Source organism: Anopheles gambiae, chromosome 3, assembly GCF_943734735.2.
Source record: "Anopheles gambiae chromosome 3, idAnoGambNW_F1_1, whole genome shotgun sequence".
In the NCBI taxonomy this organism is placed as follows: domain Eukaryota; kingdom Metazoa; phylum Arthropoda; class Insecta; order Diptera; family Culicidae; genus Anopheles; species Anopheles gambiae.
Genome location: NC_064602.1, coordinates 27877090 through 27894027, shown reverse-complemented (window position 1 = coordinate 27894027; position 16938 = coordinate 27877090). Strand labels below are relative to the sequence as shown.

Below are 16938 nucleotides of genomic sequence, written 5' to 3'. Positions count from 1 at the left end.
CCACTCATACAAACCACAGTAGCACACTTACATTAGTGGTGTGATGCATTATTTTCAATAAATTAGGACTAGTTGTTTCTTTATCCTTCCCCGTCCACACCGAGCCAACCAGTTCGGAGGGTTTGACCTGCAAAGAGGAAATGTCCAAGGTACGGCAGATTTAATAAAACACATTTTCCACTAGAACAGGCTCTGTACAACTTCCTTTCTCACTCACATTCTTGTACATTTCAAACTCCAGCAGAGTCAACTGTCGCGCCAGCTCGAGTGGATGCAGCATTAGCAGGTTGAACTCGTTCTCACCGTTCAGCGGCAGATGGTGCTCAATCGCCGGCGGACTGTGCCCGAACGCGAACGTTATTTGCCGGTGATTGTCTTCACTTTCGTTCTGCAAAAGAAACAAAGAAAAATACAAATTCAATAAGAAACCGACATAAACACCAGAAGCTCACTGTGCTTACCTTCCGCTGAACGATCTTCATCACCGAATCAACCCACTTGCGCATCGATTTGCCGCGCACCGTCTCCAGAAACCGTTCGAGCGACTCGAGCAGCTCGCCGTCCCGCTCAAAGTCGTAGAAATGATGATCGACCCAGTGCCGAAGCACGTTCAGCACGCGGAACTGTACCGGCTGCACGTACTCCTTCTTGTACCGCTTCCAGTCCTCCCGCTGCGAGTTCTTGTGGAACTTGTCCGTGTCGCCGGCCAGCTCCTTTTCCGCCGCCGGATCGTACACGACGGCCGGATCCGGTATGTCGAACCGCTCGACCAGCAGCTGGAGCAGCTCCTTCGGCGAGCAGAACGACCGGTACGTGGTCAGAAACGTGCGCACAAACATCGGATCGGCGTAGATGTGGTAGGTCAGCCGCTCGATCAGCTTGCACAGTGTCGCACCCTTGATCAGCGGCACACCCGTGCCCTCGCGCTCCTCCAGCACGATGTTCGACGGCCCGTCCGGCACGGCAAACTTGTACATGTCCGGGCTCGGCAGCCGGAGCGGATGCTTCTTCTCGATGTCGAGCAGGATGCTGTCCAGTATGCGCTCCAGCATCGATTTCGTGTTCAGCATGATCAGGTCCGCCATCCAGTCGTTCTTGTGCTGGGCGTTCTTGGTGATAAGTACAACGCTCTGCTGCTCGCGGGGCGAAATCTCGAACGCGTGCTTCAGCTCGTCCGTGTCGGGCCGGTCGATGATCTCGACCTTGCGCATGAAGAACCGCTCCTTCTGCCGGTAGTCGTAGTTGTTGCCCGGCACTATCTGGCGCCGCGCCTTGCACAGCACCAGCAGCCCGTCGAACAGGAACACCTTCCGCTCGGTCTGCCGCTTGCCCGAGCTCAGCTTCGCGAGCGTATCCTCCCGGATGAACTCGTTGCAGCACTGGCCCACGTCCTTGTCCCAGTGCTCGACCGTGTTTTGCAGGTCGCGCGTTTTCTCGATCGCCGACTGCCGCCGGGCACGGCTGTTCACGCGCGTAAAGTATTCTCTGTCGGGGTGGGGGGGATGGAAAGAGCAGTTGCAACATTAATAAGCAATTCAATGCAATGCAAAAATAAGCGTGAAGAGATCACTCACTTCGGCAGGAGTGATGAAATGCTCTGCAGCTCGCACTGCAGCGGTTTCAGCAACCCTTGCACCTGCTCAAAGCTCTCTTTATCCTCCTGCGAGGGACTAAGCTGTAGTAAAACCTTAATGTAATCCAAATATAACTGCGCATGCCCGATGGGCCCTAATAGTAGTTTTGGTAGGTAAAATTTGACCGCCTCCTTGAAACCATGCCCGGCTGACATCAGTGAACTGGCCTGCGGTAGACAAAGAGAAGATAAAACAGAGGTTTAGCGAAATGTTTCAGCCGATCGAAAGTCTTCCGAAAGCGATCGAGAGAGAGAGAGAGAGAGAAAGCTCGGATCGATAACTACTACCTCCGGTCGGGCTAACAAATTGGCTAGCGCTTCCTTCGCCGTCACCGATGTAATATCCTTTGCATACTTTGCATACACGTCGAATTCAGCCGCTTCTGCCAGTTCTACAAAGGAAAAGAAACACACACATAAAACCATTATTCTCAGTCAAAACGAAGCATCATTGAGGCTGGCATCCGACTAGCTTACCTTCAAAACAGCTACCAATACACGGTGGCGTTTGCTCCTGGGACATTTCTATCACATCTTCGAGCGATCCCAGCAACGTCACCGACACTTCGTAAATGTCTATTATGTTGGAAAATATTAAATCCAGCTCCTGTGAAATGTACAACAACACAGTTTACCCAATTGCTCTTTCTTGGAGCCCTCCGCGGTGGGAGAAAAAAAAAACCGACCATCCACTTACTTTTGGATCCTTAACTATCTTAACTAACTCCTCCCGGAATACTCGGATGATCATGTGCAGATCCCGTTGATACTGTTTCTCGTCGTGGATCAGTTCCTTCACGACCTCCTCGTAGCTGAGGCTGGCGCGGGGCGTCGGTGGAAGCGGACTCGGTGCCATCGAGTTGGAGCTTTCGCCCTGATAGAACATGTCCATCAGTACCTGGTGCGATCGATCGAGGGAGGAAAGAAGCAGAACGGACAAACGGTCAATAAAACGGCCACGAACGCAATGCACCAAACCAACAACAAAACGTCCATCGCAATGGAAGCAAGCATACGGTGGGTGGTGAAATGATATGATCGGGGTGGAAGGATGGGTGGGCTTTTTTTAAATACACTATCACTGACTAATTATACACGATGGCAACAAAACGATCATTTGCACAATTGATGACTTTTTTTTTTGAGGGAGCAAGGATGTACATATCAATTTAAGGTAATGAATTTAGAATTTAAAACCAATTTCAAGCAAACACGACCAATCTAATCTACCATAGCGAATGTCTTTTTTTTCCTTTCTTGCAGATGATCATGATCGTCAAAATGATGTACACTGTGGGAAAGGACACACAAATGTAAAGGTATAAAAATCCTAAATAAAAAAAAACAAAACACACACTTGTTAAAAAAATAGATCAATTTCAGAACGTAAAGCATGCTTTATAAATTTACATTTAACACAAGCAGCGGATCTATAAATGCGATTCGTGGCACAATAAAGTAGAAATGAAATACTCTGGCTGTTTTTAAAGCAGAATAATGCACTAAGATTTCATAAATTAAACCAAACCAACGTAAAGTGAACAAACAAGAACAAAACTAAAATGCATAGCCAGTCCCAACGTAGTGGTGTGAAAACATGATTATGTAGCATGTTTAACATAGCGCCATATCTGCGTAGTGTAGAGGGATTTAACTGACTGTTGTTTTTTTTTTTCAACTCCCTGCTGAATTGGTTGGTACATAGATGGACAAACATTTAAACCAAAGATGGAAAAGGATACATCCAAGGGTCTGCTGCTGTTACGAACACATTCGATAGAAGAAATGTATGTAAATTGCAAAGAACTTAACAAGAATTTGAAAATAGCTACTTACACTAGGTACACTAAAAAAAAGGTAGACACTACGTACATACAAATGTTTTGAAGTTTAAAATAAAAGGGTAACTTTTCAACGCAGCATATTATTGGCAATACAAAAGTAATCTAACTGTTGCATTAGTACAAGATAACTGAAAATGCATTTATTATATTTATTATAGCGATTCGAATAATCTCACTGCTACTGATCATTTCCATTCAGATTCTTAAAAGATAAGCTAAAATACTAATTTAAATGAAGTATCAACTCAACGGGATCGAATTGATATCAACCATATGAAATAGGATATGTTGCCCACGCATTCATCTGGCAGAAAGAAGTGGAGAATAATAATATTTTCAATAGCTACTTCCGCATCGACACTACTATTACTAATTATTAATACTACTACTTCTACTGTAAAAGATACGCAAACACATGGAAGAAATAGAAAGACTTCAACGGTAACAAAAAGGGATCAAATAAAATCGTGATGCATGACGACTCATTTACTTTGAACGAACTCACAAATATGAGAGGTTAAAAAACAGTTCAGAAGATCCCGGATCCAGATCTCTGAATTGACTAATTTCTTAATACCTATGTACAACACAAACAAAAAAAATGCAATAAAAACACTCTAGCCCTTCTGAGAACAGTTTGAAAGGAAGGAATGGAAGGATGAGATTACACATCGTAACACTGTTTAATTAGTTGAATTACATTCAACTAAACGAACCAGAGAAAGAGAGAGAGAGAGAGCAGTATATATGTAGCAATATACTTGTTTATAATATCGTGATATGGGATGGTTGGGAAGTGGGTCGTAAAATAATGTAAATACTTAATTATGAATTGGACAATCTACGTACCACCTTTTTGTTTTGTATTGTTTTGATTGGATTTTGAGTTTTGAATTGTGAACGGAACGCCGAACCGATTCAAGCCGGTTCCGGAAGAATTATTTTAGCGCGTTTTTTTTTGTTTGTAATCAGTTATTGTTGTGCAGTTTGTTTGTTTTTTTTTTTTTCAAAATTGCAGATTTGTTTAGCAAAGATTTGAATGCATATTTAGTTTAGTTTTTTGTTTGTTTGTTGGGACAGCATGAAAAAAACGTAAAATAACATTGTTTCACATATAGTAAACTTAGAACAGACAGTTTGAGAGGTGTAAGGAGTAATACGAATTTAGCTTGAAAAGTGAAATAAACGAAAAATGTTTTTTTATAAATAGGAGGAATTTCTACATCAACTAAATAAACCAATATTACTGAAACGGAAACTAATATCCAGCCACATTTTACAGGATCTTCGTAAGACAAACTTAACTAATCGTTTTTAACAAATTAAAGACAAAGAAATCAACTCAGAAATCAGAGAAATTAACTGTAGAGAGATAAAAACAAATCGGTTTGATAAGCCCAAAAGTGGAGTGGAATCAAAAAGCAAACCAATAAATAAAGAAAAAGTGTTTGGTGTTGTGTTTAAACACAAAATAGAAATACGAAAAACTTTCATTATTGCACACAAAACCGAAGGAGAATATATACCGCAACACTAAACAAAAAACAACATCTGTTTTCCAATTGTTTGTCTTTTCGCGAAATCTTCTGACGATCATCTGCTACTCTATAATAAAGTAAATCACGAAAAAAAAAACAAAAAATTCTCTATCGTTGTAATATAACGCCGCATGAGTTTACAATTGATGATGGCAGTTAAAAATAAACAAAAGGTACAATAATCACTCCGCTGTTAGCAGAACCTCTACCATTTGTCATTGAAGCAACGTGCAGTTGTAACTCGAGCTACTCTATAGTTTGCTAAACGACAATACCAACAGACAAAGTGTTTGCACGCCACCATCGCAAGCTTTGTAAGAAAACACATTGTTTACCATAAACCATGTGTGGTACGATGAAAGCATTTACTAATTACTTTTCATCCTCCCGCTAAAGTTAAAACAAAGCTCAAAGAACAGAGAATAACAATGCTTCAATTAGTTACAAGTAGACGTGATCTGTTCGATTATTCTATGCAGCAGCAAACTTTACAAAGTGAAGATCTAAAAAAAAAAAGTACACCACATCCTTTCCTCATCCCGTCTTGCAACGGGCTTTATGTACATATGTAAAGCAAAGCCAATCGATAAATAAACAAACACAACAGACTAGTTGAATGACGAGAAATGTATGCATGAGAGAGCTTGGATGGTGTTTTGGGGATTAGATAGCTTTTTTCTGCAATTACACTCATACGGCATCGTTATGTGAGTACGTGTGTAAGTGTGTCTTGTATGTGTGTGTTAGTGTTTAAAAAATCGTCAAACAAAAACATTATGCCAGCAAAATATAGTACAAATAGAAAAACAATTCAATAGAAACTTCAAAGTTTACAAGAATTGATATTTTAAAAAGAAGATAAAATTTCATAGTTATAGCTAACTTTGTAAAGCTTGTTTTAAAGATATATTAAAAAAAAACAAAGCAGATAATGTTATTAAGAAAAAAAGGAAACACGCCAGCAAGATAAAGTAAAAGTAAAGAAATGAAAGCAAATAAACAACAACAAAAAAACAAATAACATTAGATAAAGAGTAACTTGAAAATAGAAGTAAAAAACAAATGTTTAAGATATGAAAGAAACAAAGGAAAAAGCAAACAACACTAAGCACACCATAGAAAACTAAAAGTGATAGAAAGAGAGATAGAGAGAATAGAAGTAGAGGTAGAGGTAGATAGATAGAGATATCGAAATAATTAGAAAGAAAAAGACAGACAAGAGAGAGAGAGAGAGAGAGAGAGACAGAAAGGCATGATAGCAAAAGTGGAAGAGATAGCGGACGACAAAGAAGCATTCGGCCCAACCTTGTCAGCGCACATGGCGACCTCGATGTCCTCGCGGGTAATTTCGATGTGGCGTATGTTCTTCACATAGTACCCGGCCAGCTTCAGGATGTCGGCGGATATGTACTCGAGCACGGCCACCAGAAACAGCGATACGGAACTGTCGATTTTGTACTGCAGCACCTCCTGAAGCAGACGGGGGCAAAGCGATAAGAAGAAGAAGAAGAAGAAGCAAAAGTTTAGAATCCAACATGTTGCTGCATCCCTTTGCCCCCCTCTCTGAACCCGCTTTTACAAACCTTCTGCAGTAGCGTATGCACACGATCAACTGGTAGCACCGGTTTCTTCTTTTTCGACTTGTCTATCGTTTCGCGTGCCTCCCCCAGTGCCCACCTATCGATCGGGGTCGGAAAGGTACGGATGATACGATCCTCCACGTCCTGGAAACGGTGGAATGGAATGGGGATGAGAATCAAAATCAATAAAACACAAAGAAGAACAACTATTGCACACCGCAGGCTCCACATTTCCACCGAGAGATGATGGCCACACACGGTTACAGGTGGTCGGTTCGAGCGCTTCCGTTCCCCAGCAGTGTGTCGTTACAAACGAATAGGACATATATGTGAGAGGGGTGGGGGGAGGGACTCCTCTTGAGGGCAGCAAACTGAGGCACGGAAAACAAAAGCAACTAAAAGCGAGCCTCCCGGAGGATGGAAGGATATGTGTGTTTCGCCATTCTTGCCGGTGTGCAAACCCGGTAAAACTCAGTTCTGCTATCGTGTTGTTGTTATCCCTTCAAAACTGACCCATTAGACGTTAGGGGAATGTAGGTCCATGTACGATGCTCATTCTTCCAGAACCCGGCGATGCCTTCCGGGAAGGAAACCAAGAGGCGTTGAAGTTTTGCCTCTTTCACAGCCACAGAATGTAGCAGCAGCGGTAGGAAATGTCAATTAGGACACAAATCTAGAAGCAACCGAGATGATGACAGTGTTCCTCCTGTCCTCCCTTTTTTCTACTGCCGGCTGCTGGCAAAACACAAACCGACACCTTGCAAACAATTCCTCTTTAAATGTCAATTTTACTGTTGCACAATACTGCCTCCAACCGAGGCGCTCACACACACAAGGGAAGGATCCGGAGGTCATCAAACACGACACCCTGTTGCATCATATGCATAGCAAAAAGAAACGAGAAAAAAACATCAACCGCTACTGGCGGATCCCGCGGCGCCGGATTCCCATCTCACATGATATGCGCGTAACAAAACAATCACCCCAGCTGGAAAACGGAAGCTGCCACACTGCTGCTGATGCCCGGTGGAAAGGCTCGCTCGCTCGCTCGCTCTTTGGCGGTCGGTCGGTGGTACTCGTACTTACCATTACCGTGTGCGGCGGTGGCTTCGCACACAGTGTCGCTAACAATCGCAGGCACAGGCTCTCGACGTACAGCAACGCATCCTCCCGGGCCTGCAGCGAAGGATGCACCTGCTCGAGCACCTACGTGAAGAAAAATGGGTAGAAAATTAGCAAAAACGAAATGAATTAGAAAAGATGCAAGGGAAAAGTAGAAACGCAAGAAGAAGGATAAATGTTGCTTTTATGTAACGTGTGTTTTGTACACTTGTTCAATTGTTTTGTTCAATTGAAGTCTGTCTGTCTGACCTACAGCACTCATTTCAAAAGAGTTTAAAGTTGCGCCTAATTTGGTGTGTATTTTTAGCTAATTTTTTTCTTTTTGATTTTTTTTTCTTTTATTGATCACCAAACTTATGGAAAAAATCTGAGTTTTAACATTATTTGTATATTTTGTAAAACGTCAATTTGAGTTAACTAGTTAATTTGGCCCGGTTACAGGGTTATACAATATAATTGTGAGGTTATCAGGATGCGCGCACAAATAAATTCCAGGAACTTTTACATAATCCGTACTGGAACTGAATCAGATGCTAGGTCCTAGAGTTGGTTTTAAACCTACACAGGGCCAGCGCCAACTCCTACATCTTAACAACATGCCCTTCGTGAGTTCAATCCTAGAATGAGTCCAGTCGCCCTTAGCAAGGAGTGACTATCCGGCTGCTTGGTACTGAATAAAGTATGGAAAGCCTGTATAGACCAGTATGTTCGTGCTACTCGAACGACAAATTGAAGAGTGTCCATCTCAGTCTTAGGCCCCGTTTTTCCTGTATGCTTATTTGTAGCAGGAACATTTAGGAAAAGTGTCCATGATTTAAGTCATAAAAGCCATGATTTATGAACTAAAAAGTGCTCAGTTGTTTGAACCATATTTTGAAAATCATTCTGTACACGTCGTAGAGGATACGTTTTAGCTATTTTCCTGTAAAATTTAGGCCTATATCTTGAAATATCCACAATCCTATGTGCATTAAATCTTGTCTACATCAGTATCGTTCGTTCGGTTCTGGAATATTGGTGCGTAGTTTGGAGCCCGACTTGAGGCGATTCAACGAAAGCTCACGCGATATGCCCTACACCTACTCATCTGGCAGGATCGCAATAATCTTCCTCCGTATGCTGCGCGATGGCGTCTTCTAGGCCTTGAGCCTCTCTCGGTTAGGAGACGCAATGCACAGTGATCTTTTATCGTTGGACTGCTAAATGGCTCTATCGACTCACCGCCTTTATTGCATTGCATCGATATCCACCATCCCCAGGTCTAAAGAAACTCTATTCCTCAATAAAGAGATATTCCTCAATATACTTCTTCTACTTTGGCGCAATGTCCTACGCGGACAAGCCGGCTTATTTAGGCGTTCGAGACTTAATTCACTACCACGCAGCTAGAAAGTCAATTCTTGCAACGGAGGGAATGATCCATTCTATGCTTGAACCCATGACGGGCATGTTATTGAGTCGTTCGAGTTTACGGCTGTACCACAGGCCGACCGCTCCAATATACGCTATACATATATTTATTTATTAGCTATATATTTTCAAAAATTTACAGTTCTTTGACAAAATTGTACTAATTTGACACATCTATTGTCAAATGCTAAATAAAATCAACTTTTGGTTGAATTAAAAAACCATTTTAAAAAGAAAAAAAATTGTAATTTTCAGTTGAAATCAGATCAATTAACTAATTTAGTAGCTAAACCTACCACAGCAGCAAGCAAAAATATATGAAATTTAACTGTCATTTGACAGCCTTGAAAGTTACGCTTATATTCGAAATAACGCTGCTGCATCCGCATGAATAGCGTATATCGGGGAATACCTGTGTTTCCAAATTTTGTCATCTAAATAATTAATTATGTCGCCTAAATTGACTAAAATTTGGAGCACACAATTTCAGAAATAAGGGCTAAACTTGGTCAAGAAAGCTATTACAATCCAAAATTGATGCTTTAGAGCCAAACATTGATTTACGGTGACCACGTGGCAAAAACTGAAGAATTATTTTAAATATAAAATATTTATTAAAAAATAGCTTTTCCACACTAAAAGAAAGATTATTCAAATCTATTCCAACAATTTAGATGGCACAGCACATTGAAAGAATGTATTAAATGCATTCCCTAGTGATTTCCCGTGGAGCATTATTTTTACACCGTGATCAAAGCGGGGTTATCACAAGGGAATGCATTTAATTTCTTATTTTAGTATGTTTCACAGTCTAAATAGTTGAGGAATTGAATTTCCTTACTATTGGAGTACAATAAATCATATTATGATTAAAATTGAATAAAATATATAAGAAAACTTCAACATTTAACATACAATTTCACTGGAGCTGTAACGCGGGCTTTAGAAGTAAAATTTAACGACAAGCACTGTAAAAGTCCACCTCCCTTCCCCTTTTTGAGCAAATCTGATTCTGCAACTGTCTTCCATTCGGTACCGTTTTGTCTTGTTATCATTTCGAGCTCGATATCGATTGCAAATTAACGTGCCAATTATTTTCGTCTAACAAAAGTGACAACAACAAAAAAAATACCCTGCACCAATCCCACAATCGGTATCGATCGGTATCCGAGACGACTATCAGCAGTGCCAGCAGGTTCGGTGTGTCTCATACATCACAATATCCCCCCGCTTTCCCCTTTCACAACACAAAAACACACACATACCGGGTGGGAAACGCGGAAAACAATAAAAAACCCTTTTCGTCACACACGGCTTGATAAGCCACACCACTGCTTAACGCGCCCGCTCACACAGCACCTTCACCCCTTTACCACCCCTCAGTAACACCACCATTACACCACCGCCGAGAACCATGTGGAGATAAACACAAAATATTGCCTCACTTTCGCACAGAGATATGTGTTTTGCAATCCCGCCGCCCGTGCACCGCGTGTGTGACGAATAGCGAACGAAACACACACACACACACAGCGGACGCAAAAAAAAACAAACACAACCTGCACGAAGAGCACTGACTCAACACAACAATCGTATGTTGTCAGAATTGTCCATGAGTCACAGGAGCGAGATGTGTTTGTTTAAAAAACAATTGATTGATCTACGGGCGACGGTGGGTCATAAGGCGTCTCCATCGAGTCGCAGAGCGAGACAGAGAAAGAGAGAGATTCGATTTAGTAGCACTTGGAATAATAATGATTCATTTTTAGCTTGCATCACTACCAAAGCCAAAGCAAAATCTGATGCTAATGAGTCAATCAGAAAACATTGTTTATTTTTTTTAATTAATTTAGCAAATTACTAGGAATACCAGAGCCTCCAAACAAAATTGCGCCAATAAGAACAAAAATACAAAAACAAAAACCTAATTATTGGACAGTTATCAAATAAACAAGCTACACTAATCGAAGCAGCAAACGTAGGTAAACAGACATCTTAGTAGGCGACGAACGTACATAGCGCTTTGTCGCTAATTGTTTCTACCTATAATATTTTTGTTTTCTCTTCACTTCACAGTAATTTGTGACATCTTACCAACGATTAGTACAGATCCATAGATTTGCAAACTTACCTTCCGCAACGATGAGATGAACAAGCCCCTCCATTTGGCCGCATTTTCCGCATTCTCGAAATCGTAATCAGCCGCATCCGTGATCGATACATGCGAACTGCCAGAGAACATGCTTTAGCCTTCGGCACCGGACCAGTGCGTACACCCGGGCAGACGACACATATACACACACACGCACACGTTGTTCGTACTTTATGTTTTGCAGGATATGCTGTGGCTGGGTTTTTTTTTCTTTCTTTCTGCCAGCCAAGACGTGTGCCAAACCGGACCGCTTTTTTGTTTTGTTTTGTTTTGGCGAGTGCAACAAAGTGGTGGCACCAGTACACACTCTTAGAGTAGGCTATTTGGCCGCGGTTGCTAAGCCACTGTGCAACACAACATGCCACGGGCCTTCTCTTTCTCTGCGCCAGTCGCCGCACTTGGTGCAGGACGAGCCACCACCTCCGCTGGTACTGTTTTACTTTTCTAGTTAAATTTCACTTTCAAATCACCTTAATTTGCTTCGTTTTCGCCGATATCTTTCAGATCAGAATGTGCCACAACACAAACACGCACACACGATTGCCGGCTTTTGTCGACTTCCTTTCTATTAGGAACAACGGTGACCACAAATCACTTCGCTAATCGCGGCGCACACCCGGGACTGCCGGAATGTTGGACCACTGTCCCACACACATACACACACGCGCATGCACAAACACTTGTCGGCGTTTCGTCAGTACGCTCACACAACACTCCCAAGTGGGTGAAGTTTTCCGAACTATGAATCCGGTGCAGTATGGAGCGGGAACACAGATGTACAGCGAGAGACAGAGAGACAGACAGAGAGAGATAGAGAGATAGATAGACGGAGAGTGTTGTGAGTATGTGCAATCCTCGGCAGGCTTTGTTTTACGCGCAAGAAGAAAGTGGCCCCAACCGGCACTGCTGTAACATGATCACCAACAAGCAAGGACAACACAACAACAACGGCATATGCAAAACACTACACACACACACAACGGGCAGGAGGCGCACCGGCACCCTCGTCATCGTCCGTTTCGGGCGGGCCTCATCCGTCGTCGTCCGTCCGTCCGTCCGTCCGGGCTGTATCATCCGTGAAGGGTGGAGTCGGCGGCGGCGACAGCGGTGGCATCGGCAGTGGCGACTACTACTACCCGTTGCACCATGGTCGCCGGCAGCTGCAGTGACGACGTCGACGATGGCAACACTGACAACACCTTTACTGATACTGCTGCTGCTGGTGGTGCTGGTGAGGCGGCTGGTGTAAGCGCCATCAAAGCCTGAACAGCTTGCTGTTATTGATTGTTGCGGCGATAAACATTTTCACTCCGTGCTGGGGTTATTGGTGTTCGGCGCCGAGAATAGAAAATGGAAAGAAAACGATGATTAACTACGACTGTTCAGAATTTATCGAAGGGGTTTTAATGTAATTTCACTTCGAAATAAAGCCTTAATAAGCATTTTTCGATAACCGTGTCCTTCCATAAGCAAATAGCCCTCTAATTATTAAATTAGCCGATAAAATTGCCAACCACTGAACAAATAGCTTCACAACTGACACAGCCTACTATTGGCAACTTGTCCGGGGACTGAAAAATATTCAGCATTGATTTTCTATCACCACACGACTTTCTCTACACGAACGCTTTAAATGTGTAATCATAGCACAATGCACCTCGCACACATACATGGCATTTAGGCATTTTGGCATTGCCTCCGAGGGACGAGAAAACGATGCGTCCAGACAAAAACAATAACAGGAAACGAGCAACATCAGCCAAACAACATGTGCAGCACACTTCTTATGGAGGAACACACCATTTACACGTAGTACACGTCTCCGGGCTGGGTGTGTCTTTACCGTCTTTTGGCTTAGCCTTTTTTTCTTTGCTTTCTTCTCCCAGTGAGACTAAGAATGAGACGGACGCAAAGAAGAAGAAAAGAAAAACACGATGTGCACAAACCACATTTGCACATGTGTGGTTTTTGCTGCGGAGTCTGCCGTGTTTCTAACACACAACGCCAAACGGAACACGCAAGAATCACAAAAGAACACGTCACACCGCACAGCAGAGCAGCTTTTCATGCTGCTGCCGTTCGCAGCAAGCTTCAGTTTCAGCGCTCTTTCCCCCTATTGTTTGCGCAATTGTTGCGGCAATTGTTTCCTGCCGTACGCGCAATGAAAACGGCAACCACAGACCGCATTTCGCACCGATACGCATCACTTTTAAATGGATGCCCTTATCACGGTCAAGGAGCTCGACACAACAAACAACAATAACAACACATCGATACACACGCGCGCGCACACACACACAGAGCCAGGGCGAACCATTTTTGCTCTTAGCACATACTCACACACACACACAAACATAGGCGCGCGTTCCATTTTGTGTGCGTGCGCTCGCTGCCAGCAGACGGAAGATGACGGTTTTGATTGTACTTGCATAATGGGAGGGTTGGGAGGAAGGGAGGTAAAGGGGGTGGTTGCAGGTTGGCAACGCAAATTCCATCATATGACGGAGCATACGGGTCTTCTTCGCATTGATGCGATATGCGCAATAAAAGATGAATAGACACACACACACACAGGCACTTTTCCCAGACGAAGAAGAAGAAGAAGAATCAACAAAAAACAATACAAACATACACATTTCCCAAGCTTCCAAATTGTGCTATTTCTCACCAACTCGTATTCCCGTACGGGCGAACCAACACAGCTAGCAGACACACACTCAATACACTCAAACACACACACACACACACACACACACACACACAATTAATGCTCGCTTCTCACACACATTCGCAGGCTCACAAACGCGCACGGCAGAACGGCGCACACCCACACGCACACCGGGGGAACCGATCGTTCCTCTTCTTTCTTCTCTGTTTCTCCTTTCTCTCTCTCTCTCTCTCTCTCTCTCTAATAAAACTTCTAATTCCTTATGCTACATCACAAACGCACATACACACACATATCAATACGCATCCCATGTTTCGAGCAAGCTTCTTGTAAGTTCACATTGTTCACGCAGGCACACAAAACAGCGAACATTCCCACACTGTTTGCTTCGATTATTTCGCGTTCTGTCTGTCGCCTCGGGTTTTCCGCAAAACAAACAAAAAAAACTCTTATTCACTCCAACAACACACATCAAGCACACAGTCGCAGCAACCCGCAGCAAACCTGTCGCACTCACACACACACACACACACACCAACAGAGCGAATGGGCGACGTTTAGCAGCAGCTGCTGCACCAAAGAGACAAACATCAGACACGGCACGGCGGTGTGTAAGTAGGCGCACGCACGCACGCACGCACGCACACGCCAGACAGATCTTTGCTTCCTTCATATACCTCGTAAAATTGATCACTCACCACCACCGCCCAACGTCATTATCCCTCTCCACTCCCCCCCCCCCGCCCTTTCCAACAAACGTTTTTCTTCCCACAGCTCTCCCCCATCCTCCAAAATTCAGTACAAAACGCGACACACACACACACACCAAACCGATTAAACGCGTGAAAACTCTTTTCCGTTTCCTTGCCCTCTCGTCGTCGCGCGTATGTTTTCCTCTCCGTACCCCCCTTTTCGTACTGTTAGTGTATATTATTCTTTTTGTTTGCTTTTTCCTGGCCCACCCCCTACCCCATATCTTAATTTGATTCTTTTTTCCCGCACACGAACCACACGAAACGATTATTATTATTATTATCTACACACAACACATTTCAACTACAACGGGCTCCACCACACCACCCCCCACCCCCTTCAGCCTTTTCTTGCTTTTGTCTGTCATCTTCACGCCCGCGACCAGTAAAGGTTGAATTCGATTCTTTGCAACGCACACACGCGCACGCACGCACGCACGCACAGCTAAGAGTCGGTGTCGCTCTCTCTCTCTCTCTCCCTCTCTCTTTTTCTCTTTCACTCTCCGTGTTCTTTTTTGTGTTGCTCGCGCATTCCTTCACACACAGGCGCACTTGTTTTTTTGTTGAGGGATTGCTTTTCGCTCTTTCTCTTTCGCGTGCGCTCTATCTCTCTCTGTCCCTCTCTCCATCTTTTGTGCACTTTGCTTTCTAACGCAAGAAGCAGACACAGTTTCGCTACTCGGTCGAGATATCCTTTCCTTTTTTTTGACCATTCGAACAGCGAGTGTGTGTGTGTGCATCTATGTGTGTCTGTTCTCGTGAGAAAACAGAAACAACAGGAACAGGAATTTTCCCGTTCGGCCCGGTTTGCTGTGGTGTTGAAGAAGCGAGCAAAACAACTCAATTCAACTGTGTATCGCCTTCCGTATGCTTTCATCCAGACAGACACGACACAACAAAAAAAAAAACTTTGTTCCGTTTTTCCTTTTGTTTTTTTATTGCCTTTTCCCGTGTTGTGCGACGACACACCGCCATTACTACAATGATTTGCGTTCTATAGTATTCTTCTTCTTGGGTGGTGGTTTGTTCGGCAATGGGGGGGGGGGGATGAAACACTCGAAGAAAAATCCCCTGCACTTCGGGGGAGAGGAAGGGAGTGTAGAAAATAGCAAATAAAAGAAATAAAGCACACACCGACGCATTCACAATTGCCTCGATAAATAACAGCACACACACATACATCCACACTCACACACGCGCGTGCTCTCTCACTCACACGCACACACACACACACACACAGTTTCGGGACGGGGTAATCGATCAACACAGCACAGCAACCAACAACACGCAAGGGCACGGTCAATGATAGATTTTCTTTCGCCCTTCTGATGCTGATCCATGAGACCGAGCGTTTCTTCTAATTTCTCTTCCTTTTCGATCGTTGTGCGTTGTGCGTTTTTTCCAACATTATTTCTTTGTTTCTTTTCCAAAGCAAATGGCAAAATTATTCCCACACACACACACACACGGACAGACGGTTGTCTCTTCCACGGCACCACCCACCACTACACCACAATCGATCACGGGGCGAATCGCAAACTTCTGGCAATTCTCGGGGACAATTCGCACAACCTTTATCGGAGGGGGTAGAGCGAGGCAGCAATGGGAAGTTGTTGCTTGCCTTTGGACAGTGCTGACAGTAATTAACGAATTTTCGCGGAATTAACCCTTTCACGGAATAAAAAACAGACAACGGATCCCATTTTCTCGAGTAGCTCTTCTGTTGCCTTGCGTACCCGCACACACAACACACACACATTCACATACGCCACACACGGGGAAATCCCGTACGCTATATGGGCCGCGCCTGTGAGCTGCTGCTCTTATTGTTGTTGTTGCTGTTGTATTCTGCCTGCTGCAAAATGCCGTCGCAAAGCAGCCCCACGACTTGTGCTTAACCCAAAAGCTGCTAAATTGTAATCACACACCCACACACTGCAAAAACACACTACTGCACGCACTGGTGCTACCTACATTGGCCGTTCTGTGTTGCGATTCGCAGTCTGCAGTTTCACCTTTTTTCGTGTGTAAATTTTCGCGTGACTTTCGTTCGTGTGCAGTGACCACCTCCACCGTTCGGACTTCACTCACTCGATATATGTGTGAGAGGGGGTAGATCAAAACAAAGTGAGCGTACAGCGCCAGGTTGGTACCCAGATTGTGCGCACATCAACCGCTGCCAAGGTGGCTAGAGAAGGTGGCCCTCGCCAGCGTGTGGATGGGTGTTTATGTGCTGTTT

The 16938-nt window shown here is 43.8% G+C and overlaps 1 protein-coding gene across 3 annotated transcripts in view; it reads right to left on the bottom strand.

Moving 5' to 3' along the window:
• Nucleotides 1-16828, bottom strand: part of LOC1280136 (protein son of sevenless) — a 25143-nt gene extending 8315 nt beyond the window's left edge. Inside the window, exons 1-12 of one of the 3 annotated variants that reach the window (XM_061653662.1) lie at nucleotides 16674-16828; nucleotides 11259-12594; nucleotides 7682-7801; nucleotides 6599-6739; nucleotides 6321-6485; nucleotides 2331-2531; nucleotides 2111-2240; nucleotides 1919-2025; nucleotides 1575-1801; nucleotides 462-1485; nucleotides 218-388; nucleotides 32-127 (exon numbers count right to left, since the gene is read on the bottom strand). In XM_061653662.1, coding sequence (XP_061509646.1) covers nucleotides 32-127; nucleotides 218-388; nucleotides 462-1485; nucleotides 1575-1801; nucleotides 1919-2025; nucleotides 2111-2240; nucleotides 2331-2531; nucleotides 6321-6485; nucleotides 6599-6739; nucleotides 7682-7801; nucleotides 11259-11369 — 2493 coding nt within the window. In that variant the 5' untranslated portion in view covers nucleotides 11370-12594; nucleotides 16674-16828. Of the gene's footprint in view, nucleotides 1-31; nucleotides 128-217; nucleotides 389-461; nucleotides 1486-1574; nucleotides 1802-1918; nucleotides 2026-2110; nucleotides 2241-2330; nucleotides 2532-6320; nucleotides 6486-6598; nucleotides 6740-7681; nucleotides 7802-11258; nucleotides 12595-12949; nucleotides 13937-16673 lie in introns of those variants that run through there. The other 2 variants (XM_061653663.1, XM_061653664.1) reach the window with 2 other exon arrangements.
• Between the last annotated feature and the right edge of the window lie 110 nt (nucleotides 16829-16938).